Source organism: Aphis gossypii, chromosome 2 (assembly GCF_020184175.1).
Source record: "Aphis gossypii isolate Hap1 chromosome 2, ASM2018417v2, whole genome shotgun sequence".
NCBI lineage: Eukaryota > Metazoa > Arthropoda > Insecta > Hemiptera > Aphididae > Aphis > Aphis gossypii.
The window spans coordinates 47,286,941-47,314,603 of record NC_065531.1 but is presented as its reverse complement, the minus strand read 5'-3'; the positions used below and the strand labels follow the sequence as shown (position 1 = coordinate 47,314,603).

Sequence of the window (27,663 nt, the reverse complement as noted above, 5' to 3'; positions counted from 1 at the left end):
GTCGAGTATACGATGAAATGACCTCAACGGAGATTAATTGAAAAACGGTCGACAACTTTGTTCTTTTTTTCTTTTCTCTAACGCTGCGTTGAAAACCGCCTTGAATAGAATTCATAAATCACCCGCTTGGGATAGGTATACCCTGGCTGCAATGTTGCTGGGTCAGCTAATGAGCGCCGAGTAAGCATAAAACTTACAAAAGCCGTTGGTCACTCAGCCCTTTTCAATATAAAAAAAAAATAAAAAATAAAACACAAAAAACCGACCACGTTTATTAAAGACACAACTTAATCGCTGATTCTTATTATATAATCATTATTTTTACAACACGTACATTTACCATCTCAAGCTCAATTTTAATTTATTAGGGTCAGGCACAATGCATTTGCGGGTTGCTAATTTGCAGGCAAGTGCTGACTTCTTTACGGCTGGTTTATACTGCAAGTTTTCGGGAAGTTCCAGAACCACGGTCCTGTACGTAGTCAGCGGCACTCTCTCAGTACAAACCCCATCACCTATACTCAAAACAGTGCATTAAACATAATTAATATTAATAATGTATTACACTCATTGAAAAAAAGAAACTATATTGATGAATTTTACTCGTTGGCTGATCAAGTTGAGGCCGGGAACTCATCAATACCGTCATTAGAGGGTTGAATTGAGCAGGTTTTTGGATTTTCGTCGTCGCTTTATCCGGACACCTGAAAAATACGAATAAAATTATTTAACAACCGATGATATTTCAGCAGGTGTAGAGCGAAAAAATGGACTAAAACAAATATGCAATTAGGACGTTTGAAGCGAACTATTTTTCAGAGTATAACTTGTTTGAATTAACAGTAATCGCAAGCAAGTTAACCAAAGAAAAGATGACTACTAATAGTAAGTTGGTTTTATATACAATTATAATAATAAACTATGTATTTAAAAAAAATAATTTAATTATTACATAATTTATTCAAGAATTCGCTAGAATTCCTAAACTTATATTACAATATCACTGAATGTTGTTATTTGTTATAATTAATAAGCAATTTTTTTCTTATTACAAAGAACGTTTCTTTGTTTTATATAATTTATTAAAAAAGAGTCCTAAGGTTATATATTATTTTATTTATTTATGAATATTACCCATTATTATTTATTGAATAATAATTTATGATATTTTATTTTATATTCATTATGTTATTAATTATTTTTCATTACCTTTTATACTAACTCAGTGTTTTGTTATTTGACAATAATAATTTCATATTTTTTAATTTAGTGCTCTTAATTTTTTTTTTTTCATTAATTGAATAAACTCTGCTATGTAGATTTTATTTAAATGTACTTACATTTTTTTTTTTAGTACAAACATCAATTATCATCCATATAATAAATACATTTATTAGGTATATCTAATTTATTTTTCTTTCTAGAAATAGAGACTACTGTAAATATTCAAAATTATATTATGTACAGGTATTAATGTATTATAGTCTATTATTGATAGATACATGTATAATTTAACCTCCCACGTTAACATAACTAAACGCAAATTTGATGAGATCTAAGCTTCATTTTGATATATATTTTTATGCCTTGTATCAGAACAGTGTTTTACATTTATTGTACGTTAGTTTGTTACATAACTTTTGTGTTAACTAATTGAATTTTAACTTTAGTCTGTTAACACGTTTTATAAGTAAATATGATTTGATATTTTTAAAAACAATTTTACAATTATGTATTGTACTTCATGATTCATTAGGTAATAACTAATAACTAATAAGAATACAAAAATGAATAACTTATAAAACAAATGCAAGATAGATATAATATTTCTATAATTTTATATCATCTATAATATTTTAATTGCACATAAAATCATTTTATTTGTGTTTTTAGAAACAAATATAGAGTGAAGCTTATATTAAAACAAGTTGCTTGGACGATGAGCTGTTAATTTATCGGCGAAGAGTGTGAGGACATAAAATACTAAAATAAATATCTAAACTATTCAAATGGTAACTATATAATATGTGATTCTATTAAATCCTTCCAAAGTAGTATAATATAAAATATAAATTGTCAAAAATAGACGGTTGTCACATTCCACATCCAATTTCCAATATCTTAATAATAAAAACTGCATGTACAAAATATATCTCAACTTAAGTTAGTTAATTAGTTATTATTTGGTCATTATATAAACTTATACAGTTATATTGTTAAATATGCTGGCATTAATTATATTGATTATCACTATCTTATTAGTATACGTCTAATTTCGTTTAACTCTAATATTCATCATACTTGAATATGCTAATAGCTTACTAATTATTTGAATAAATGATAAATATGTATACGATTCACAATATATTATATAAATACCTATCATATTCAATTTATTTGTTTGCTTTTATTTCATTTTTTTTTTAATTCCAACTATAAAATTTATAATATTAAATATTATATTAAACAAAGTATTTTATAACTATTTTAATTTAAAACAGATACATATTAAATAAAATGCTATTTAGACTAATACTTAAATTAAACAAATTAAATAGGACATTAAAAAAAATATATATATATTATGTATATATTGGTATTTTTTTGTAGTTAAAAAAATATTATTTTTAAATCGAAGACTTATAACTTTACTTTTCACAATTACGTAATAGTTAAAACTTATTATAATACAGGCATACAACAAAGCAACATGCCTTTTTTTATTACCTAGTTATTTTAAATTGCAATGATTTTATGGCTAAATGCAATAAATTCAAATTTGTCACTTAAATTGCACTGCGATTCTATATAACTTTAAAATCATATTGTAATTATAATATTATAATTATATACTTTTCTGATAATCTACAAACCAATAACTATTAGGATGATACATATTATATTATATTAAAAAAATGACTTCACGGAAAAACTTTCAGGCCTCATCGTAGAATAATTGGATTTTAATAAGTATTTTTATCCGAAAGAAGATTTTTAAAGCCTGTACTGAACTCAACTGTAATTTTTCATTTTTTATTATTAATTGCAAAAATATGTGTAAAAAAGCTTAATTTAAAAAAAAAATTGTAATGGCATATTTTTTATAGTTTGAGATTAAAATATGAAGTATGGAATTTAATGCATGCAGTAGAATACTTTATTCTATTAATTAAAAAATAATAATAATCGAATTTGGTTTATTCTACTGGACAGAATTATTATTCCCCTACAGTGCATTTTTGAGGACTGCAGAATGACATTAACACCGGTTGCCTAAGTATTAGTATAGGTATCTAAATATTCTAAACATTTAAAATACAAGTGAATTATATTTTTTAAGTTCACTTTTAAAAGTTGGAACCGAGGCGCTTGCCTCGGTTATGTTGGATATTTACGGTTTATATCAATTAAAAGGTTAGTTTTTTATAAGTTAACATTTATTTGTTCTTCAACATTATATAGTTGAAAACTTACTTAAAAGTATATATTTTTATATAGTTAGAAATAAAAATTGTAACAATAAGCCGGTTTCACATAAATTAAACAATTGTTAAGTAAATTAATTAATTAAACAATATATATAGCAATAAAATAGAAATTCACTTTAAATATAATAAATAATAATTGAAAATTAGACTTAATTTATTATAAAGTAGATTTAATCTAATGTTCTAACCTTTGTTTCTAAGAAAATTAAACAGTATACGATAAGAAAATATAAAAGTAACTTTAGAATATGCCTATTTTAATTAGTTAAAATACAATAAGAAGCTTAATTATTTTTTTTTTAAACTTAAATTTATCCTATTGGTTCAACAAATTGTGCAAAAATTTTCAAACCTGAATATATTTTCAATAACTCTAGCGTAAATAAAAAATTAAAACATAAAAAATACATTTTTGAAAAATATGATATAATAAAAATATAAATAATAATGGTAACATTATTATTATGACAAAAGTGACAAAATACACAATTGTATTATAAAACAGTTTCGTATATTTTTTAAATAACAAAATTAAAATTAATTAATTTTGTATACATTTTCTAACACATAAAAACGTTACTGATAAAGAACAAGAACATAAAATATATGATAACTGTGTGTACGTGCTTAACGAATTTACATTTGTATAAATTATGAACATTTCGTGAGTCGCGTAATTGACTGGATTAATGCAATGTTGCGATTAAGAATAAATATATTAATAAAAACTTTTCTTATAAAGCCAGTGATTAAAAATTATTAATAAAAGTGATTTTAATAGGTATAATTGTATTATACCTTATAAAATATAATATAATAAATAAATTTACAAATTTTAGTAATTATTTTGTTAACTGTTAGAACATCAAATAGCACCTATATAAGTTTGGTAAATATTAAATTGTTGGTTCAAAAATATATATTATCTTTTTTATATTATACGAATAGAACTGTAGTATCTTATATAGTTATACAATATACATATATATTTATATTAGAATTGCAAACATTATATCTATACAAACTGTTAATACTTGAATACAAATATTTTTTTTCTGTTTGAACAGAATCAAGGGACAACACAAACTCTTAATTTTAAAATCGTAACCCTTTTTCGACAGTAATTTTTTTATTCAGTTTTTATTTGTTTCGTTTATTATAATGATGCGTCATTATTAAAATATATAAACGGGTGGTTTATGAGTTACGTAAAATAATTTACATAGAATGTTTTTTTATTTAATTTTTACGATATCCAGGATATAAATTATTTAAATATTTAAATAAAAAAATTAATTTTATCTTATTTTCAAGCGTAATTTCAAATGCTGGATATTCAAACTTTATAAGATATTCAGTTGGCAAAAACTAAACTTTTTATTTAATAAAATCAGCATTTTTTATTTTTTTTATAGAAATTGAAATAAATTGTTCTTGATTCTTTTGTTTAAAATTGATAATTAATTTGGAAAAAATGTTAAATGATACTTTTATTCTTGCATTGAAACGCCCTTGGATATTAGAATAGACTCACGATTCTTTATCCATATAAAATTATAAAATATATAATAACAATAAAAATAATACATCTATTCATTCTTATACTTAATAGTTTTAGTTATACAATAAATGATATCGATTAATTTGGTTAACTTTAATTTATTTTTTTCTAGTAACACTATAATCATTAAAACAAAACAATTAATTTACTTGATTTTTTAAGATGATTTCGTATGTTTATTGTATGTATTGTTTTAATATTCATCAGAAAAGAAAAAATTATTGTAATATAATATTATAGAATACTTAAATATTTAAATAATATAAAAAATCCTGAACTCAAATCTATTGTACCTAACTTAAGAAGTAGTGAACAAAATATTTGTTTTATAATAAGTTGAGAATTTGAAATTATATTATGGAGATTTAATTGTAAAATGCAAAATATTTTTAAACAAATTTACTATTTATATTAATTTTATTTTTGACTTACTTTATTTTTCCTTTGGTCTTCAAGTGATAGGTTTCTTTGCGATTGTTTTTTCTCTCATGACATTTGATTTTTGGTTTATTACGACGGATCCTCCGGTCTCCTAAGTCCATTCTATTGACCCGTATCTCCGGTAACCAAGACCTATTTTCTCTATTCAGCTTGAATTATGGTTTAATTTCTACTGAAGATTGCCAATAAATTTAATGATCTAACCAAATTAAAAGACAATAATGTTACATTTATTTTAATATTAAAAAAAAATATTCCAATTAAATAACATCAACGATATTTTAGGACGCTCACAATAATTTATTCGGTGTCTATGCTATATTAATCGGGAACAATCGTATAATTGCCAAAGTGCTGAACTACCAGCGTGTGTGTTTAAATACGTGTCGGTGAATAATGACAGGTGCCTGAATTTATAATAATAATGAATAACCGTGTCGGATTAATGTTTCAGAGCCGGTAACAGGGTGGTACGCCAGGTCAAGCGATGTTACGCTACATGTCGAGTAGATCGAAGAAGTTTTTTTTTCATATTTACTTTTCTACTTTTCTACCCTTAACGAACTCTGTAATTGGTTATTATCTAATATAATAATATAAGACATAGAGTTATAGCGGGTATTTTGAATATTTTATTTTCATGGTTATTTTAATACTCTACAGTTTAGTGCTTTTGTTCATTCACATACATCTTGTGCATATTGAAATAGTGTTAAAATTTACACGACACGCCTTTATCGGAAAAATAGACCCTAGCAAAAAGGATCGTTGAAAATGCACAGAAAAAAGGGGAAAACAAATCTTAGTCGAAATGTAAAAAAAAACGTCTTGCGACTGTTTTCGTTTTTACTTTAAACTTTATTCTATATACACTATACAGAATACACCAACAAACATTAATAAAAATGCATAGAAACCTGACGTTATTAAAATACAAAAATAGAGGGGGTTTATATTTCAATACTACCCTTCATAAAATTAATAACCATTTTATATATTGGATAATAAAATTTGGCCGTGGGGATGCAATTAAGATATATTAATATTTCTCAATTAAGCTCCATGAAGTATGTATTATTAGTTTGATACTTATTATTGTACATTAGGTTATTTACATAATATATTATTTAAATGTATAAGTATAATAAAATTAGTAATAATCTTGTTCTGCAAATATACATTTTAACTTTATATTTTAATATTGATTATTTTAAAAATATATAATACTGTATTTTTACTGAAAATATGAATAAACTTATAATGTTTTTCGTATACAATTACCTTACTTAGTATCCTGTAACTTAAAAATTGTAGTTTCGTCGCTTATCGACTCATTGATAAATTATAGAAATAGTTTTTTTCAATTAAACAAATTGTTTAGAATAAACTTCCAATTAAGGTTAGTACTATTATGTTGAATTATAATAATAAAATCTTCTTAAGTTATCTTAGAAAGTATAATTGTTTATTTTTAGAATTTAAATAAATAACCTTAAAATGTTTTGAATTAATTAATGCACTTAGTTTTTATTATGATTTGTATTTAAGTAACAATATTAAAATCGTTAACTATGTTAATCTTGTGTAAAATTGATATAAAGTGTATTTAATTATATTATACATTACAAGTATTCATACAATTATTTAAACATGTTTAATTTAATAATTTAGTTATTAAGACCACACATCAAAATGACAAAATAGTTTGTAGCTCATTGTAAAATGACGTTATAACTAATCTATAATTAACTATAGTTAAATTATATTCTACTTCTATCTACTCATTACACATATGATAAACTATAACATATAACATATTTTATACTTTCTAGTTAATTAGTACTAAAATAGTAGTAATTTAAAATAAATCGAATACTTATATGATATTATTATTTAGTAATATGTACTTTCTATATTATATTATATATTTAAAAAAAATAGTCTACTCTTTAAATCAATTATTAATATTATATTCGTATTTAATTATTAATGATTGCGGCTGTAATTGACGAATTTTGAACTTTAAATTATGTTACACAATCAGCTACTAATGATTAAACTTTAAATTAAATTAAATATTGTGTATCTCGTCAGTGAAATTTGAACGGTTTAGTATAAAATTAGTTATAATTTATCAATTATTATACAATATGTATTTAAAATAGGCCTCTTATTATTCCCTAGTGTTCACAAAAATCTTTAATCACTACAAAACCATATTGCGGATTTACATTTTAAGATACATCACACATAGTATGTATGCTTTGTTAATTTATGTTGTTCATAAAATATGTGGCAAAATAAAATATATATCTGCGAGTTGATATGCGCGTATACATTTTTATTTTTTTTTTACTTCCATACAATTCAGTCAACATTTGTTCAATCTACTACGTAGTTAGGTACATTGGATGATAACTATGATCAGAATAATTGTATACAATTATAAATTAATTAAAGTTTTTATTTTGTTTTGGAAATAATGTGTTTTGTAAACAAATTAATCAAATACTGTGGGTGGATAGGAGCCCGCGAGTACACACATATACTACCTACTATAGTAGTATAATATAGTAGGTACCTATACAACATTAAAGCGACAGTTCTAGAATTACAAACGAACCGACCCATGGTGTCTCGTTAATTAGTCGTGGTACAATTAGTCGCAAGTCAAATTTATTCTAAAACAATGGCCGTGAAAATGCTATTTTATTTTTGTATAATAAATGTGCAATACCGCTGATTGCAATGGTCAGATGGACTTGGCACCAAATATCGGACAGAATTTCACAACACGAGTAAAATGTTCATTATTTTATCTCAGAGTTTATAATTAACAAAATTATTATTTTCAATTAATCCCTATTACTTATTCGGAACTTCTATAAGAAATGTATATGTTATATTATTTTGCATATTATTTACACAAATAGATCATTAGTAAAATATAATAGTAATAAATTATCAAACAGTTTTTAAAGTATATAATATTATTAAGAATAATCTAAACATATTTTCAATTTCTGAAATACTTTATTAAGTAACATATTATATTAAAAAATTATTTTTTAATAACTTTAATCTTTACATAATACCTGCAAGGTTGCAATAGCGTAATACTTTGTAATGTATAAATTAACACTTTAAAACCGTTTTGAAGATTCTAAAGTAAATATGTTTATGTCTTTTGTTAACTAATTTGATTTTTCTATTCTTCTAAGTCCAATAACTTATATGTAGGCTGTAACTAAACAAAAAAAAAGATAAGTTATTATTTTTATTATGAGGTTGCTTATATAAAATAATTTATAAATTATAGCATATATCTGAATATGTCATCTAAGTGCATAGACGTAAACTAGGAGGATGGCGAGAGGGGGCAACTACTCCCACTCTCAAAAACTTAACTCCCAATGCCCCCCTTGTTATTTTGTAAATTTATTTGAAAAATATTATCCAAAAGGTATTTTGATTTGTATGAATTATTTTTTCCAGAAAACTGAAAAATATAATATTTTAAAAAGGTTAACTATAGAAATAAAAATAAATTGATTGATCAAAATGTATTTATTAGGTATATCGATATAAAATAAAGTTTACCACCTACCCCCTTACTTAAAAATCACCCAAGTTACGCCCATTTCTAAGGGTACCTATCTATTATCTAAAACAACTACACTACAATATTTTTTTTGTTATTACAGTATTTCCTGATATATTTGTTTTTTTGTTGGGCTATAGAATTTTAAGATGTTGTGCATGATGACCAAATTAATAAAATAATGTTACTGATTAAATAAACCAATATACAATTTACTATGAATATTTATTCTTTTAAAATTACTGATTTTATTAATATTGATTAATTTTGAGTTAAAAGCGATTTCTGTTAGTGTTAATTTTTATTTATATATGAAATGTACAATCCATAGAATTAAGCACAGTAAGTATAAGTGAGATATAGGGATAAAAACAATATTGGGGTTATGTGATTAAGGAGCCACCCATTGGCCATTGGTGATACTTAGCTTAAGCATAAGTTAACTATAAAAACGTAATGAAGTAAGTATGCATTGGGTGCACACAGCAATGTAAATTAAAAATAATATCAGTCAATAATCCATTGACCAAAATGTTTTCACAAAGTTTATAACGAAATAAAATATATGAATAAAAAGGTATTATTCTGTATCGTATAGATAACCAATATGTATTTATAAAATTTATTAGGTACGTATTATTTGTTGGATCAGTAATAAAAACAATAATTTAAAAATATTATAGAAAAAATAATTTTAAACTTTAAAGTATCACTACAATTTAAATTAATTATTCTATGCTGTTTAATAGGATAATAAATTTAAAATGTTCAATATAATGTTATACCCAATGTACATTATAAATAAATAACTATCTGCAAAGCTACATACATTTTTTAATCGTTTAAATATATTATATTACTATATATTTACCTACTACCAACAGTACATAATATAAAAAAAATTAGACAAATATTCAAATTAATTTAACTACATTTAACAAGTTATTTAAGTCAGTTTATTGTTATTTTATAACTAAAAGTAGTTTAGTTATAGTATATTACTATTTATTTGAATCCTAATGGTTAATAGATTTGATATTTAAATATACCTATATTATATTTGTACATAGAATGTAAAATAATTATAATAATTGAATAATACATACACATTTATCATATACCTATTTATTTAAACATTAATATTTTTAATATGCATTATATGTTTTATTTTTCTTAACAATCATATATTAAATGGTATAATATGAACCGGTTAAAAATACACATACTATATTATATGTATTAAATATTCTATTTTTTAATTTGCATTTCTACATACCTACCTATCAAAAAATATGAATAATTTTAGTTTTTGCTTATTAAAAATATTTCTAGAGATAGATTTTATTTAATAGATTTAAAAATGTAAAAAATGTAGTAAATACTGTTCAATAATAAAAAAGATACAAATACTATTGGTTAATAATATTCTCTAATATTTTTACGAAAACTGATAAATAATATTTATTAAATTTCGAAAAATCAAAAAAAAAAAAAAAATACTTTAGTGTAACTATTACTTTAAGATCAATCGTAGTTTGATAATAATTTAAGCAAGACCATCTCTAAGGATTTTGCATAAATTAGCATTTTTACTAGCTTTACATAAATATTTTAATCAATCTATTTTAGTATAGCGAAAACATCACCCCATAATAATATAGGACACACTAATCCTTAATATAGGCATATAAACATAGGACTTACTTTGTTACAATAATCAGTTATCTACACATTCATGCCAAAATACTTAAGATTTTATGAACATTTTTAAATTTAAAATAAATTTGAGATTTCTTATAAATTATTCAATTAATTTGAAAGGATTCATAATTTTATTTTTTCACTTAAAAAAAATACTTAATTTGATAAATGACGCAGAAATATATAAAACAAGAAACTTATTTCTCGGATGTAGTCAAAATAAACAATGTTATAAAATTTTAATTATTCACTAGTATTGTATGTGATATCGATCTTAACGTTTTAAACATAATTAAATTTTTAAAGATTATGTTCTTGGTCATTTAAAAAATTAATTTTACGTTTATTTCACAGATATTTCACAGGTGTTAAATGGACGTTAAACTTATGTAATATGTATTGTCACCTTCTACAATTGTGTAACATATAGTAGCAAAATATATTATAATCAAAATTAAAATTAATAAAAAGTAATAATTATCAATAAATTATAAGAATTTAAAAGTATTTGTTTAAGATAATAATCTCAAGAATATTATATCGGATTTATTGTACGCTTTTTTTGATATTTTAATATTAAAATGAAATGGAACTACCTATATGTAAAATATTACAATTTAAAAAAAATGGTCATGACACAATGACTAGTTTTAAAATTAAATTATTAATAAAAACGTAAGGAAATGTTTAGATAGATAATATCTTTACTTTTGTCAATTCACTCTTAAAATAATATTAACGGCACAGAATAAATATTGACGTACACAAATTAGCACATAGAGGTGTGTTGTACGTTTGTAAGATGGATACAACATGTATTAACGACCTCCTCCTAATTATATGATACATACATTTTAAAACAAATAAACAATTCAATTTTGTATACTTAACATATTAAACAATAAATTTACTGTATTGAAAACACTATACACCTAAAATTATAAAATAATAGCAAATATCAGAGATACTCGTATAAAACTATATACCCATTTTAAACACGCATTTCGTGAAAATAAAACATAGATATTTATAGATTATATTTAAATGAGGATTTTATTTAGATATAATTATTTTCAATACAGTATTACCTACCTTGAATAGTTAAAATTTTCACAAGATTTAAAATAAATAAAAATATATCTATTCGAAGAATGTCGAAATTTAGTCGAACAGATGGCTATAAGATAATAATTGTTTGTGTTTTTCTTTTTGGGGTCAATTGACGTAAATTCCAATCTGATAAACTTACAAAGTGTTCAAACAAAAAGTTTTTCGTGTGCATTTACAGCTCAGTTGTTTATTGATTTTGCGAATAAGTTTGTTTTTGTGCACACTCAGAGTATTCGTCACGCTTTGAGTACACGGGTCCTCGAGTAATTACTAATATTATTAAAGTATATCTATGTATATAAAAATATTATATTGGTTATTAACTGTCTACGTTTAAATGTAAACTGCTGTTTAAGTAAACGTAGTAACCTATAAACTATACAGTGACTTGCGTGTAGTACAACATATTACGAGAACTGCTGCAGAGATGACATTTTTACCGAACTCTAGACGGTGAATAACATTATATATATATATAATATAAGTAATATAGTTTCCGACAAAGTTTTAGGTAATTCACGCGAGTTTTGTGCGCTATTATGAGACGTCTCGGACACATTCATCAAGAGAAAATAAATGTCCGTTTGCGAATCAATGACCGACAAGTATATAAAAGAGAATACTAGGAACTTATATCCTAAATCGGATGAACGTTTGCGAAAAGTTTTTACTCGCTCGTGGTACAGGTATCCACCATAAGTCGGCCTTCTTCGACCGTTCGAGACGCACACGATTTATTTACTCGTTAATTTCCGAATAGATAATATACATATACATGTTGTGTTACAATATAAAAGGTGGTGGTGCGACGGATGGGTGCACGCGACCTTTAAGTCTCCAGGTGACGGAACGTTGTGGAAAAAAAAAAGTCGCCTTTTATCTGCGTGTGCGCCGTGTAGAAATATATTGTATCTGACACGCCGTCACCGGGCAGAGCACCGGCGCTGCGAAAGAAAAACCGTCCGTGCGAGCGCGTACATATATGGAAATCGTTCGAATCGGCCGCGGCGGTGGTGGTGGCTGCGGCGGCGGCGGCGGCGGAGAGGCATAAAGGGTTGCGACTCGGTTTTTGGAGAAAAGCTCTCTCGGACTACGTGACGTAGTGACCACCACCTCCGCCACCTCCAACCCCGACACTACCCCACACTCACCGCCGTCAGGCCACACACCGTCGTTAACGGACGGGCAGGCCGGCGAGCGAGTGGCCAAAGAGGAATATATATACATATACATACAGAAGAGGGGTGGTCGGCAAAGGGGAGGGAGTGAAGTAAGCAACGGGCCGGAAGAGTGGGCCGGAGGGGAGGGGGGACGGCGTTTCCATCGCGCGCCTTCCGCACTGCCCTATAGACGCACACACGCGCGCGCGCGCGCAGACACTATACCTCTATACGCACTTCTCTCCACGGCCACGCCACCGACACCGGCCGATGTCCGAGAGAGAACACGCGTGTGCGCGCCCCCGGCCGTCCGCGCGCGATTATTCAAATACAACGTACACGCCGCGCGCCCCGCCGCCCGCCGAGACCGCCCACCCCGCGCGTCACGGGTCGCCTTCGCCTCCTGAGAGCTTGTGCTTTTGCCATCACTTTGGTCCGCCACCACCGCCTCCGGGTGACACCCTCCACCGCCGCGCGCCCCGGCTTTAGCGTCCGTCCTCCGCCCGGCACGGTATATGTATATATACGTAATATGTATATATAATATAATATGTATATATACGCCAACAGAGGAGAATAATATATACATATATATACATATATATACGTGTGTATACTCCTCAGCATCCGACGCCGCCCGCGCGCAGCTTCCCTTCTCTCTAACCTAATCGATTCTTCAATAAAGGGGTGTCAAGAAAACGGGGTGGACCGCCGCCGCCGCCGTTGCCGGACGGCCACGTGAGCATATTGATAAATGGCGAGAGAGACGGAGAGACTGCTGGCCACCACCGCCACCGGCTTTTTGCTCGTCCACACACACACACACACATACCCACATACCCACACACCCGCACCGAGTTAGCATATATATATATACGAGCGCGAGTGTGTGTGCGTACGTATATGCATATATATACATAATAATATATACGAACGTTTCACCGCCGGACCTCGGACCGCCGCCTCCGCGATACACTGGCCGTTAGCCCACCGTCGCCCGAGCCTCTATCGTCCCGCGTGTGCGCCCGAGTTCACCCGCTGTGTGTAATATATACATATATATATGTATATATATATATATGCATATATATATATGAGTATGTATATAGATGTATACGTGAGTAGCGGCTCGCACCACCGTCGCCACGCGCCGCTGCTGCTACTGCCCTCACCGAGCTAATTATTCAAACTTAAGCGTGTGGACTTTAACGGCACCCTCCCCCTCGAGCGACTCCCTGGGATATTCACCTACAAGATCCGATCAATACCCATTCTTTTGTCACTAAAAACCTCGCCGGAACGTACGCCGCAAACGTGTAATATTTTTTATTATAATATATTTATATATTACGTTTCGTTCGGTTTTCGCCGTGCCGAGACCGCGATTACGCTATACCGTAGGTATATTGCGTTACCTGCGAGAAACGTGGATTTTCTTTTAAGTGTTTTACACTTCTCGACCGCATCGCACTTACCCACGCGAAACCGTACGCTTATAACGCGTCGTGTACGACACGTCTGTGCGGCGTGCGCGTAAATCGTACGTTTGTACGGAGGTGGCCTCGCAGTTAGTTGCGAAGGCTTGCGTGATGGAAAAACGCGTTTGGTCAAATAATAAAGTGGCGCGAGATGAAAGGAAAATAACAGACCGGAAACGAATGAGACGACCCCGCCAATAAGACAATGCGACGTGGCGTGCGTTTCAGCCCGTCTAGACGGTTTTTGAAAACTTTGAGTACCGTGCGGACGGCGGGGCGGTAGGAAAAAGAGAGAAAGGCGCGATTTAGTTTCGGGTACAGTTTTAAAGACGAAACGCGGGTCGGGTGCGTGGCGGGGTGTGACCGGGTGCGGTAGAGCAGAGTAGAGACGGGTGAAAAGCTACCCCGGAAAATAGAGGTGTCTGACCGCCACCGTGTCCGGTTTCCGGTGTGCCGATCGCGTCCGGACGAGACCACTATCCACTCCTCGTTCGATATACCGTCGACAACCGTCACCGGTTTTAATTTTCCACCCACGGCCGATACCGATGTTCAGCGTTTATATGTTATTATACATATATATACTTATGCGAGTTCGAAATACGCACCCGATACAGTAGACACGAGTTAACGGCGTATGGCTGTCGATGGTAGGTATAGGGGGTGAGGTGTGATTGAACCGTTTAAAACCTGTCGTCATCAATGGCAAGTCGAAACGAAAGACGTCGCCGCGTGCCTCGCGACTACCTGTTCGCCATCACGCCGACGATTTGTTTCAGTTAAAAAGAAAAAAAAAAGGAAAAGGAAAAGGAAAAGGAAAGGGAAAATATAACAAAGTTACCTTCTTAATGACAGCTACCCTCGAAGCTTTACGGTCTCGACGACTAACCCTTATCCCCCAAAGTTTTCCGCGTTTTACACCGCGGCACGCTTATTTCTTTCAATTGTTTTCCGACGAAATTCATTTGTTTTTTTTCTATGCTCTCATCACGGGTTAATCTGTTGTTTTTGTTTTCTCGCACTGTTTTACCCATAAGAAGTTTTTCGAATTAAAATGGATTAATTTTTTTCTCACGATATTTCTTCGGTACAACATATAATTAACCGATATCGATCACGTCACGTAACACATTAATATATTATACATAAAAGCGTCTACCTATACACGATCCATCCCGTATGGTGTATACTGACGTTACCTATTTTAACAAAACACGCGTGACATTTAAAAACTATACCAATAGCTGCTATATAGGTACTCTATAGACCTTATTGGTATGTTATATTATCGCCATTCGCCAATACTTGCAGGAATATTAACGTTATTGTTACGGAATGTATTTTCGCCTTTTATTTCATTTCTTTCGGCTCGATCGGGTTATAAAAAAAAATATAAAAGAAAATCGACTCTTGTCAACCACCGCCGTTATACTTTAAGATACGCGCGTTACACCTACGCATAATATATACATATTATATATATGGTGGTCGATATCGTAGTGGCCGCCACCAGCTAGCGTATATATACCTACTATACATATACATATTTTTTTGCACCGAGCAAACGGGAAATCTCCCTTCGGACACACGCCGCACACACACACACTTATACGCATGCAAAAGACAAAAGTTAGGGATCGGACCACGCGCGCGCACCAGCACACGTACGCGCGTACAATGTACATATATTATACACGCGCGCACGCACGCACGCACGCACGCACGCACACGTACACACTCGTACGCTAGCGCGGGCACGCGTATATATATGCATATTATAAAGCATGTACGTATATTCATACACACGCACACGCAAACGCTTTCCTGGGTCCGTGCGGCGTGGGCAGTGTAAAGTGGACCCAAGAGCGTCGGACCGCCGCTGGACGCGCGGAGGGGGAGGCGAAAGAAGTGATGCGGCGGCGGTGGCGAAGGGACGAGCGCCGGCGGAGGGGTAGTTCGGTTCGTCGACGTTAGGGAACGTTCCTCCCATATTGATCGGGGCTGACCAAGGCCCGCGCGCTCATCTTATGCAGAGCAGAGACCGCGCCGCTCCGCTCCGCCGCGTGCCCGTAGAGGTTTGGCCGGGGACCGCCGCCGCCACCGCCCTCGGTCCCTGTACATAATGCCCACTGCCCCGCGCGCCGCCGCCGCCACACCGCACTGCCCCCGCCGACGATCGCCTCGCCGAGCCGCGTGTCCGACGCGGCCGGACACTCAGTATGCAAGTTACATACTCGAAACGCCGCCGCCGCCGCCGCGCTCCGGCAGGAGGGTCGGTTACGGCCACCGCCACTTCCTCCGCCACCTCATATCCCTGCCGCTGCTACTCCTCCACCACCGTATATATATATATATGAGGATTCTACCCGCCGCCGACCGCCGTCAGCGACGTCCATTATGACCCCCGCGCGCCACAACGTCCGCTCGCTATGCTGCCGGCCGTTGTCTTATCGCGGGAACGCGACCGGCCGCGTTATGTGTGTGTGTGTTTGTACGAGTGCGGGGGTTGACGGGGGACCACAGCGGTGGTGGTGGCGAGGCCGGACGACGTCGTTGAAGGGGGGGTGTGGGAAGGGACCGCGTAATTAAACTACCATGTTAGCCGGTATGCCAACCCTTTCGCCCGGACCGCCACGGCCACGGATTCGGCGTAATATTTCAGTATATACACTGCACGCACGCACACTGTTCGCATATTATATTATAATATGTATTATATACACCTAAGTGCCCGCGATGTATATACCGCCGCCTCCGCAGCGCGAGCGCGCACAATATAATAATATTATATATTAATATATTATTATTATACGTTTGCCGCGATAATAATACGTTTTCGTTGTACCGAGAAATAATATTTTCAATTATATAGGTATAAGTCTAAATATCGTATATAATATTGTAAAAAAGCGATGTCGGTGGGACGCGACTGAGAAAAGGAAATACCGCGCCGTGTGTATACATCGCGATAATATGGACAATAACACGATGTTATGGGATCGCGAGAGAAACGTCTCGACTGCAGTAAGAGGATACCGGAGTGGTGGAAACGTCGGTCGGTCGTAAAAGAGTCAATGTGCGTATTGAGATAAGTTTCCAGCGGGGCTTTTAGAAATCGCACCGATAAGCATGTATATATGCGCGTAGGTCGACGATAATACTAGACACTTGTGAAATTATTTCTCAGTAAATCGCAGTAGTCTGTGTGTGTGTGTGTAATGTATATATATACACTCGTATATATAGGTGCGTGCCTGTACACGGATATAAAATGACCGTAAATTTTAATAGCGCCAAGCTACCGGACACCAACGAATGCGCGCGGTTAAGAAATGTATTATTTGGAATCCGATAAAGCTTTTCATACTAATTTCGTTTTTCTTATTTTTATTTTCGGAAACAATTACATGTATTTATTTCACGATCAATGGGTTGTAATCCTCAGTGGATTTACTTGTCTATGGACCACCGTTTATCACACACACAAACCACCAGCGATTAACAGCGGATAGATATTATTTTTGTCATAAAATTATATCAAAAGACAAATTTATAAGAAAAACTAATAATTTTAATAATAATGTCCTTAAAATATATAGAATATAGATGTTTATTCATAATGAAGTGTAACCACATATTATATAAGTTACAGATACACTTAGGCACATAAGTATTAACGCAATAATATGATTAATAAATAGTTAGATAATTTTGTTCCGAGATAATACTTAAGTCTAAGTAAATTAGTAATAATTACACACCAACTTAATAGTTTATACAGTTAAGACAAAATTTTAAAAGAGGAGGAGTGTTAGGATAGTATCATGCCTCAAAAAGTATGCAAAAAATTGTTTTTATGCTCTTGGTAATGAGTGATGACTGTCCAAGCGTACTTAAGTTTTATTCTTATTGTATTTATTATACTTTTATTATATATGTACATTGTACATACAATTACAATAAATTATTATTATATTTATAAATTAGATATTGTTAAAATATATTAACCTAGTCTCAAACGGTGGAGTTTCTTCCATGGTAACTCTTAAACCCACTACTAATACTAGAAACTGTCAGTTTATGAAATCTTTACTATAAAAAACATTTATACTTTTTAATATGCTATAAAATGTAAATTAAATATCTTATTTCATTAAAAGTTAAATTTGATGCTACATTTTTAATCAATTTCGCCTTATAATTAACTAAATTATTTTTATATGTATAATAATGTGACTTTTATGGTATCATGGTTTTATTCATTTTAAGAAAGGGTTTCTTTCCTAAATTATTTTTATTTAAATATCGAAAAATGAATATTAATCGTTTATATTAATTATCTTTTTTTTTTACTGTTTTAAAATGAGTATTAGAACAAAGTTATTGATATTTAATAAAAATAATTGTGCCTAAATTATTTTCAAACAGATTTTTCTTCTTTATGCGGTAAATTAAAAACCCAGAAATGCAATATTAATATTATTATACTAAACTATTACATCGATACCAAATATGAATATAACGATAGCATACTGTGTTTAAAAAAGAATAAGTTCTTTAATTTTGTGTGGATGGAAAAAAAATAGAGAGTAAATTATGTTTTTCAAGTGTAACAATTAGATTTCGACAAAATTAGTGTAAAGAAGAAACCTTAAAACCATACGATGAAGCTCAGCACACATTTCACATTCTGAAAATTGAATATTTCTCTTGTATACTTCACAAATTATTTAATCTTAAACGATAATTTAATTATGTGATGTTTGATAATTTATATAATATCGACATTTGAGTCATTTCAGAATATTTAAAAATTAGTTAGAATATGTGTGTATTCGATACATTTTCAATATTAGTTGATTAAAATACTAATTTGTTAATATTGAAATTAATAAACAACATATTTTTGATATGATTTAATTGAATAAAATAAAATATATAGTATATACATAACCATTATTATTCATTATAGGTATAAGAAATTCTTTAAGGACTACATGGTAAAATGGTTTGCTAAAATATTATTTCTTTATAATTTATTTTACAGAGTTTATTAAATGTATTTTTAATTTCCATCTTCAGGAATACTTGTTTTTAATAAAATGTTTTATTCACACATAAAATACTTATCTTAAACAAAATCAATCGCTAATTTTTTTTAAGGGTTACCGAAAAGTCTAAAATCAACCTGGTGACTGTTTCGATGGACCATTGAGGTATTTGGGGATATAGGGTATACATGAAATGCATAGTTTCCTCAGTTTCAAGAATTCGGACAAGGTGGACGACAAATAAAATAAAAATCAATATCATCATCTACATGGCTACTATATATCTACCTATATATTATTATCTAATAAATTCTTGCAAAGATTGCGCGTTTATATCTACATACATCCCATACATTATAATAACATTATGTTGTACCTATTTTGATATAAACTGTTAAAAATGTGTATTAGGATAAAATTTTAAATTATATTGTTATTGACTTTCCAAGAAAAAAAATTTAAAATAATATTGAAACTCTTGGTCCCTCAATTCTCACAATAAATTAATTATGATTAAGTAACATAAGAAAAAATACTCTTAGTAAAATAAAACTTAAGAAATCTTAAAAAAAAATAAATTTGTCAACAAATTGTTTTTAATCGTTCTTAATATTAAAATTAGACGTTTCGTACAACCAAGAATTTGTTATGCGTATGTGATTATACTTTAAGATATGCTTTTAATATATTATAAATTATAATGTATTATTACAATTAAGTTTAACTGTAGGTATTTATAAAAACTTGTTCTATTTATTTTCTTCTTTTCAGAAAAGCTGAATATTATTATCGGCCAGTGGCCATTCTATTGTCACGAACATATATGTAAATACCAACCAAGGTGGTGGTATCGACCGTCAATCGGGCGAGCAGTGTTTAGACGACATCGGAAGGGCTAGGGAATAATATCCATACTAAACTTATTAAATTTAGCAGATTTGAATTTGAATTTCATTTATTATAACGTTAATCTTTTCTTATTAACATTATACTTGGCATTGTATTGTACGTAACATACTTTACGACATTTTACTATACATTTGTGAATATCAAAACTAAATATTGTTATAATCTTGAAAATGTGTAATCAATAAATAGAAGAAAATAATAATTTATTGGTATTACAATTACATATAAAAAACTTTATAATTAATAGGAAAAATATTTAGTAATTATAGGTATATTTATACATTTATATGTACATTTTTTATTAATTGTTAGGATTTACAACAAGCTTAACAGAATTTGTTTTATTTAATTTAATTTATTATATTATTGCTTGTATAGGTTATCTATAAAAATATTTTTTTAAGTATAAAGTCGTTTAAACACTATAAACTATCTTCCAAGTTAAAAACAATCATATTTTAGTTCTATTTTAATAATAATTTATAAATAAAAAATATTTAGATGTACTACAGTATAATGTATACAATATACATACTAAACTAACAAATTACCTACCAATGTATTATAAACCTTTTTTAAGCTATTAATTTACATAAGCTTTTATATTAAACACCACTATATCATACAACTTGTATAGGTACATAAATGTGTGATCCATATGTATAAAATATGTAAGTTAGTACGTAAAATAAATTAATAGCCAATAGATGGGTACTTCAACATAATTTAAAATATGTGTTTAACATCATGAATGAATAATGATCAATCAAATAATTAATAGGTAGCTAATATTTTTCTAGATTACTGTTTTTAAGTAGTATATACATTTATTTTAATGATTTATAAGGTTAAATAAATATTATTAACATTTATTGTGATATTAAAAGCTATCTACCAAAACCAAATAAATACCTATACGCTTTAAATATTTGATTAATTTAGTTAATTAAAAAAACACACAAAACACTATACATCATATAATTGTTGACATTAGATAGAGATAAAATACTTAACAATATTTACAATATTATTTTACCTATAACGATGAACACACAAGATTCTATAATTTTATAAAATTATCTAGTATTTATTAATCAGGATATACTATTTTTTTAAACTCAGATGATTTAATACTGTTAGTGGGCATTAAATATTTTAAACCAACCGATATATTATTTCATTTCTATAGCAAGTATACTTTGTGTTAATTTCATAATATTCATAATTTTTGATCATTTTGTACAATAATATAATAACGAATCATGTGGAAATTTTTGTTTATGGAAAGAGTTTCCCACGGGGTTCAAAGGACAGCTGCCGTTCAAAATACTGCAGAATACTAGAATAGCATAAACATTACCACCATCACCGCTACCACGCTATATAGGTGTAACGATGTTTTACAACGAGATGTGTATGCCCGAGTTGAGTTCACAAATACTATTATTGTAAAGGTACCTACTGTGTAATAATGAATATGGTATGGTTATCGACAAGGTGGACAACCCTACATATTATTTAGCTTCAGATCTCAGCCAGTTACACCTGACAAATAAGTATTACAATAGTGAACATTCAAATTTTCAACAAATGAAAAAATTTTAATTTTCAAAAATCTTAATCATTAAAATCAATAAAAGTGTTAAACAAAATATAACGATAATAATGTTCTACAAATGGATAATTTCGTATATTTAAGAATAAGATACGTAAAACGTATTTTTTTGTGAGAAAATAAATAATTAATTAGGTACTTTAATTTTAACCTATAATGACATTATAATATAATTATAATATTATTATTATAATTATTATTATTATTATTGTATAATGAGATAGCAGATAGATTCAAAAAGTCAGACAGAATATTAAGAATCAATGTATTAATAAATTCCAAAAATTAGCAAATGATACAAATACTCGATAGACGATAATAGAAAATATGTTAAATTTTTTTAATTAAAATCTTTTCTGATAAAAAAGTAAATCTAGTTGGTATGAAATTAAAAGTAAAAATGCCCAGTACTATACTCTAGTTAATTATAAGAGGAGTTAAGTTGAATTGTAAATTTTTTTATGATATTTATTTATTAAATTCACTGGTATCATCGGCTAATTTTTTTAATTTTATAATTAAGCCACTTTCGAATTGAGTGGTTTTATCTAATGTTTGTTTTTGTTTATAGTGTTTGTTCTAGCCATTCTATCACTCTATAATCCGTGGTATATTTAATATACTACCTACATATTTAAATATAGTTAAATATTGTCAAAAAAAAAAAGGAGAATACACAAATTGTAAACCTTAATTAAAGAAATGTATAAACACTTTAGAATGAGTTACAAACATGATTACCTATGAAATTTGTTATTTATGAGTTATATTTTATAAATATATATCATTGCAAAAAGTAAAATATAATAATATACATAAAAATGTCAAGCCCGCAGAAATATATTTAAATTTCATTAAAATAAAAATTCGAACTGCACAAATGTTAATAAAAAAAATTGTATTTTATATTTTTAAAGTATTTAGGTTTCAGTAAGAACTACGTGTTTGAGGAAAATTAAAAATTAATTAATTAATAATAATTATAGGAAGCAGCTATATAATTATTTTACTATAGGTACTATTTAATTATCATTTATCATAAATAAGTAATAAGATAAATATTATAGTTTTTTATTCTGAATAGAAAGAAGAATATGTTGGTTTTTTAATGATGTGGTTTTTATTGATTGTCATAGGACTCGTTTTTAGTAAAATATTCGGTCAAGTGTTCCGTTTGGTGTTTTAGGAAGTTAAAAATAGAAAATTATCTGTACTTTTCTTTCAAATTAGAAAAAACCAACAAAAAAATCAATAAGAAAACTTATTTGTATGAAACATCTGCAGTTTTTAAATAATTGAAGTTTAAAAAGGATTTTAAGATTTTCTCTAAATATTTTTATTAATATTTTTTAGACACATATAGGCGACCGGAAGGGGAGGCAAGCTGGGGCATTTGCACCCCTGGCTTTTCAAAAATATGTTTTAAATTGAATGTTTAACGATAAATTACTATTCATTACATAACAAATCCTAACATTGCCTCCTTCTAGAAAAATTTCTGCGGGCGCCTATGTTTAGACATGATATGTTTTTCAAATAATTTTAGTTGTTTATTGATACATAAATTGTATACTTTTTTTTTAATTTTATCAATAAAATTCTTGCTTTTTGGTTAAAAAAAGCTTGAAAAATTCTAATTGTTTATTAATAAGTATAAATAAATATAAAAAAATGCATACCTAGTCAAAATCTCATTGTTTTAATGTTTATGATATTCTTTCTTAGATAAGTTACTTGTTAAACTAATAAATATATAAAGAATTGAGTTATAAACTTATGGACGTAATAAAAATGTGTGTCGAATTAAGGTTCACTAGGATTTTCTTCTATACAATTTATAAATTTAAATTCTCATTTCTCGTGGCTTAAATATTTATAGCCAGTACTTTCAATATTTCACTTTCTATTTATGTATAATACTATACATATTTAAATAATTATTATTATTATATTTACATATCATAATACTTTACTTTTAAACAAATTATTTATTTTATTTAAATTCCTTACCGAAAAATAATGAGATATTTAAGTATTTACCGATTAACATTAATGTGTATACATTTGATATTCATCGTTTTAAATTATATTTATAATTTATAGTTGTACGTCTCCAAAATCATTTCCATTGTCAGCGAACTTAGTTTTATATACGTACAACTAGGGTCTAAATCCTTGGTGGTGGGGAAGGGGCTAAGCCTCAAACATATTTAATAATAAAATAATGTTTAGATAGTAAAAAAAAATCTAATGTATGTATTTAAAAATGTATATATTAGGTATATAGATAATAAATATTTCTGAATAATACAAAATCTAACAAAAGTAATAATTAAGTTTTCCTGTCACGATTATTTGCAAATAAATTTAAAATATTATCTATACCTACCAATATTTTTTGATACATTTTTGTGATATGAATTATTGTTAACATTTAAAATTCTTATGATATTTTAAAATCCTACTATAAAATACGAATTGGATATAAAACTATAATTTTTAAATAGTTGAGTAAATTATTAAATTGGGTATAATTAATGTTTTTTATACACATTTTATACGGTATAAAAAATGAAATTCTTTATTAAAAGAAGCAAATTTGAAATGGTATACAAAACTTGATTACTTTATAATTTCCCGTTTGAAAATTGAATTTTATTAGTAAAAATCAGAGAAATAAAATTAAAATTAAAAATTATTAACGCTAATTATCAATGACAAATAAATTATGAAATAATTAATAATAATTTCAATAAACAGGTAAAAAAATAGGGGTACTTTTTCTTTTTCACTTTTGTAATTCTGACAATTACAATTTTGTACATAAATATAAAATATTTAAAAAAAAATAATAGTAATAATATTAATTATTTAAATATTAATATATTAAAATTTTATCAAATAAATTTAACACTCTCGTATAAAATAATAATTTTATGCAGCGTATATAATACGATATTATACAAATTCACACCTTTTCGCAGATCGCACTACTAAAATAAGCTAACTGTAAAGTACCTAAATGCAGCACATACTACATAGCAGTTTGGAATAGCGGAGAAATGTAGGTAAATTGAGCTGTATATTGAATAATCAATAGGTATGTATACTTAATAGGTATACTAAATACTAATAAATACATAGATGTTTTGTTACAAGCATCTTAGTTTTTAAACTATTTGCATCAATATTATATGCATTTTAAAAATTAGGAAAGGGACATAAGTTATTAGTGAAGACTTTTCTCTAGTTTACTAATTAGTTTTACATAATCATATCTTTAAAAATTGGTAATGGGTTCTCGATACTCACAGCTTACAAATCACAATGTATGAATACAGGTATCTAGTGCTTTCCTCGACTTCCGTTGAACTAAAGACATTGTGTCAATATCTAAAAAAAAAACATTTGTTAATTAGTTATTTGTCTTCTAAACTATTAAACTAATCATTAGTCAGTGGTCAATGGTCATGATAAAAAGTAAAACAACATTACAAATCTAAATTATCGTTGATTGGCTCGGAAATCATAAAATATTTAAAAATTAAAAATATTATTATACAAGATTCCTTATTGGATAGCGCTATCTAGTGGCAAAATATTTAGAAATTCACGATTGGTTTTTCGCATACGCGTTAAAATTTTGAGCTAAATAAAATGCCAATTGTCATCAGCAGAATATATAAATAATAAATCTTTAATCCGCCTTGATTATCAGCATACGTGCAGCATATATGTGGCGAATATATCGTAATCTGTTATTTAACCATTAGTTATGATCACAGAACAGAATACCAAGTACCTACATCATAAATAATATTATAAATATAACTACCCTATCGATTGGACGTATTGTAACAAAAAAGTCTGGAAATGACTAAATGGCTTAAGAAATGTACTTTTCCTATACTATTTATACGTATATAATATTAGGTATACCTAATATATTAATATTAATATAATTAATTAATAATAATATTAGTATATTAATATTATTATTTAGTGGGCAGTAGCGTCTCAAACGAGAGTCACGCCCACATCATCACGTATTCACTATTCATGTGTTTAAACTGGATATTGAATAAAAAGAAATTAATTCATAGAGAACTAAAATTAAATTTAAAAAGCATAATATTTTATAACATAATATAGTCGATAAAGTTTATAACTGACAATTATCAAAAAAAATGTTATTCGGTAGTATTGATACATCGTATCATACAATTGTTTATTAATTTAGATTTTACTGATTTTAGGTGCATAATAAAAATTATTGCCAGTGCTCCAATCAACTATACATGTATTCGAATACTCAGTGCCGGATCTAACATATTTTTTACCCGTGGCAAAGTACCTATAAAGTTATCATCTTTTCATAATTTAGCCCCCCTGTATCTATTATGCAACTGTTACCTAAACGTATGTATTAATTAATCTCTGAAAAAAATTGGGGAAAAATCGTAGATACTTGACTAAGAAGAATATTTATTAAATACAAACCTTAAAATAAAAATTGTTGTTTGACTAGTATGTTTTACAATAAAAAAATTTTGACAGATATCTAAAATCATTTTATAAAATTCTAAAAAAACTGTATTTGAATTTTTGTAATAATTCATAGATAAGCTATAGCAATACAATGTACTCCGATAAATAGGAATAGAAAAAATGTTTATTACTGACATACACAAATAATCTGTATGTGAAATAGTAGTATTCATGGCCAAAGTTAAATAAAAATTATAATTGTATTATAATACCCATTATATAATGAATTAAAGCTAAATAATAATAAATACAATTTTTATTTGGTAATTTGGCGCCCCCTGGCCAAGATTCCTGGGGAAAGTCTTGGTTCGCCCTCTCCTAGATTCGGTCTTATAAATACTAATTATAAATGAGCATTCGCGCATGTGCAATGTGCGATCTGCCGCACGACAAACGTCTACCATAATTAACTTGTGATCTATCATAATATATTTTAAAAACTGTATTAAACAGTTAAGTATTACATAACACAAATTATTTTTAAACTGTTTGTCTTTAAATTATTATTAAAATGTTTATAAAATAAAATAGTATAAAAAGTAGTATATTTTTGTAAAACAGGTGCCAAATAGGCTACGTCTAATAATAAAATTTAATTAAAAAATTTTAATAGTATTACAATCCTAACCTTTTTAATCTAATAGTAAACTTTACGAATCTCCTGTGTGTTAAATCGATAAAAAAATATCAATAGCCTTATGTATTAATCAGCAACATTTTTAATTTTTAAATTGATCATAACGATTAATTTAATGTGTCACTGCATAGTATACGGTCGGTCATATTATAGTATAAATTGTAAGGATGCCTATATAAAAGATTCTAGTACCTACCTATTTGTTCTCCTGTTCGGTGCTTCATCTACTGTAAGTCACATCATCCGTTATATGATAATTTAAAAAATTAAAAATACTTCATTATAGCATAGAACATGAAATAAAATAAAGTAAATAAACTGAATTTTAAGGTACCCGGTAAAGTAGAAATATACCAAGTGTGG

At 28.7% G+C, this 27,663-nt stretch overlaps 1 protein-coding gene and 1 long non-coding RNA gene across 4 annotated transcripts; one reads left to right on the top strand and one right to left on the bottom strand.

Moving 5' to 3' along the window:
- Positions 1-247: 247 nt before the first annotated feature.
- On the bottom strand, positions 248-27,663 carry LOC114121565 (uncharacterized). 3 transcript variants are annotated; one of them, XM_027983978.2, is made up of 6 exons: positions 27,497-27,663; positions 25,428-25,508; positions 8,586-8,737; positions 5,482-5,689; positions 604-704; positions 248-515 (listed from the first exon to the last, which is right to left on the bottom strand). In XM_027983978.2, the coding sequence occupies exons 4-6, from the start codon at positions 5,589-5,591 to the stop codon at positions 337-339; spliced, it is 390 nt and encodes a 129-aa protein (XP_027839779.1). In that variant the 5' UTR covers positions 5,592-5,689; positions 8,586-8,737; positions 25,428-25,508; positions 27,497-27,663; the 3' UTR covers positions 248-336. The 3 variants fall into 3 exon arrangements, with proteins under 3 accessions (XP_027839779.1, XP_027839780.1, XP_027839778.1); XM_027983979.2 differs by lacking the exon at positions 8,586-8,737; XM_027983977.2 differs by lacking the exons at positions 8,586-8,737; positions 25,428-25,508; positions 27,497-27,663 and adding an exon at positions 5,785-5,987.
- LOC126550197 (uncharacterized) lies at positions 712-6,571 on the top strand. Its single transcript, XR_007604236.1, has 3 exons — positions 712-885; positions 1,894-2,012; positions 5,945-6,571. It is a non-coding gene; the product is annotated as an uncharacterized LOC126550197 (long non-coding RNA).